The sequence below is a fragment of the Cardiocondyla obscurior genome, linkage group LG14, assembly GCF_019399895.1.
Source record: "Cardiocondyla obscurior isolate alpha-2009 linkage group LG14, Cobs3.1, whole genome shotgun sequence".
Classification (NCBI taxonomy): domain Eukaryota; kingdom Metazoa; phylum Arthropoda; class Insecta; order Hymenoptera; family Formicidae; genus Cardiocondyla; species Cardiocondyla obscurior.
In genome coordinates this window covers 5,442,539-5,444,446 of record NC_091877.1, presented here as the reverse complement: position 1 = coordinate 5,444,446, position 1,908 = coordinate 5,442,539, and the positions used below count along the sequence as shown (strand labels likewise).

The 1,908-nt window shown below is 44.0% G+C and overlaps 1 protein-coding gene across 1 annotated transcript; it reads right to left on the bottom strand.

The window, feature by feature from the left end:
* Positions 1-489: 489 nt before the first annotated feature.
* On the bottom strand, positions 490-909 carry LOC139107857 (golgin subfamily A member 6-like protein 6). Its single transcript, XM_070665722.1, has one exon. It carries the CDS (start codon positions 907-909, stop codon positions 490-492), a length of 420 nt encoding a protein of 139 aa, XP_070521823.1.
* Between the last annotated feature and the right edge of the window lie 999 nt (positions 910-1,908).

Here is a 1,908-nt window from a genome sequence, read left to right as displayed (position 1 = left end):
TCATGTATACTCCAACTAGATTCCATATTCTATTCCCAATCTTTATCCTTTCCACCATAATCCCCTCTTTTTCTCTTTTTTCTCTCCCTTTATTTATTACTTCTATCTCTTTTTTTTTATTCCTATTATCATTCCTCCCTTTGCTCTCCTTTTTCTGTTTTTTTCTGCTGGCCCATTGCTTTCTCCATATGTACTCTCTCGGTAACATCCTTTCTATTCTCTTCCATCTCTTTTCCTCCATCCACGTTTCCAATAGGAACATGACGTCCCACTCTTTTAACCTCTCCCAAAAATCTCTATCCTTGTTCTCTAATCCCGCCACATTCCAATATGCTATACTCCATTCATTTTGCCTATTTCTCCTCTTATACACCTCCCTTCCTTCCCCCCCTTCTTTCTCCCTCTCTCCCTCTCCCTCCTCTTCTCCTCTCGTTTCTCTCTCATTTCCTCTCCTCTTCCTCCTTTCACATCTCTCCTCCTTTTTTTTCTCTATGTCATTCTTTTCTCTTTCCCCTCCTCTCTTTCCTCCTGTTCCTCCTTCTTTCTTCTGTCTCCTCTTCCGTTAACCAAGTCCTTCTTATGTTGGTTCCACCACCACCAGATCCCGTCTATATTAATCTTTTTTCCACTTATCCACACCTTCTTTTCCTTCTCTCTCTCTTTTCTTGCTACCTCCCTTATATTCCTTTCCATTTTTCTTTTCTCCCATGTTCTGTCTTCCTGAATCCATATCTTTGTTCCCTTTAACTTCTCCTTATTTTTGATCATCTTCTCTTTTTCCATCTCATTCTCCATTTTAACTAAAATTATCTTTCCTTTTCCATCAATTTCTTCCCTTAACTTCTTTATCTCTTCCACCTTTGTTTCTACTCCTAACCTTCTTATTATCTCTTTTATCTCTTCTTCCATTTTCTTCTTATCTTCTGTGCTTTTAACTCCTTTTACTATTATATTTTTTCTCCTTTCCCCCTTTCCATCTCTTCATTTTTTCTCTTCAATCTTTCTATCTTATATCTCACTTCCTCGTATTCTCTCTTTCCCTTCTCCATCTTCCTCTTCAATTCCTCCACTTTCCCAATCAATGCTTCTCTCTCTACCCTCCATTCCTCTTCCTTTCTTCTCATTATCTCCAGATCTTTTTTCATTCCTCTGTTATCTTTCTTTAACTCTTTTATCCCTCTTCTCATCTTTTCTCTCATTTCTCTCACTATCTTTAGTATCTCCCCCTCCGTTTCTCCTTTGCCTTCTGCTTCCTCTTTTGTGGCTCTCTTCTTTATCTCTTTTCTAATGTGCTGTCACGATAACTTCTCTCGTCCGCGAGGGAGAGAGTCGCGAGCAAAAAGAGACGGCCGTGCACGGACGGAAAATCCGTGCACCGTCGTGACACGAGGGGTAGGGAGGGAGGAGGGGTCGTGGTTCCTCCGCTGTATCCCGACGCGGGACGGCGTAATCCGGTGACGAACTAATTTTTGGGCGCCAGGCACGGGCCCAACCGTGCCGATTCGATTCACAGAGGCTATCTCCTCTTAATGATCTCCGATAAACTCCAACGGCCGTCGCGCGTGGGGGCTAGCTCATCCGAACGGAGAGGGGCGGGGTGTCACAGACGGAATTTCTCGGACCGACGGACACGACAGCACAAAATGATAAGTACACGAACAACGCTAATACAATTTTCAGTCCGTTTATTAACACGCAACGGAACGGGGCAAGTATGACGAGTGACAAAAAAAAAGTAACAAAATTATCGTAATCGTACGCGGGCTCGATCTTCGTGCGATCACCTAGATCGTGGCTTTGGTTTGGACCGCTATCAGATTGCCACGAGGGCCCCTCCCCCCCCTTGGATCTTGCGCTCCCGTAACTCTCGCGTCGGCCTTGACTATTTTGGTTGCCGGCCACGCGTCT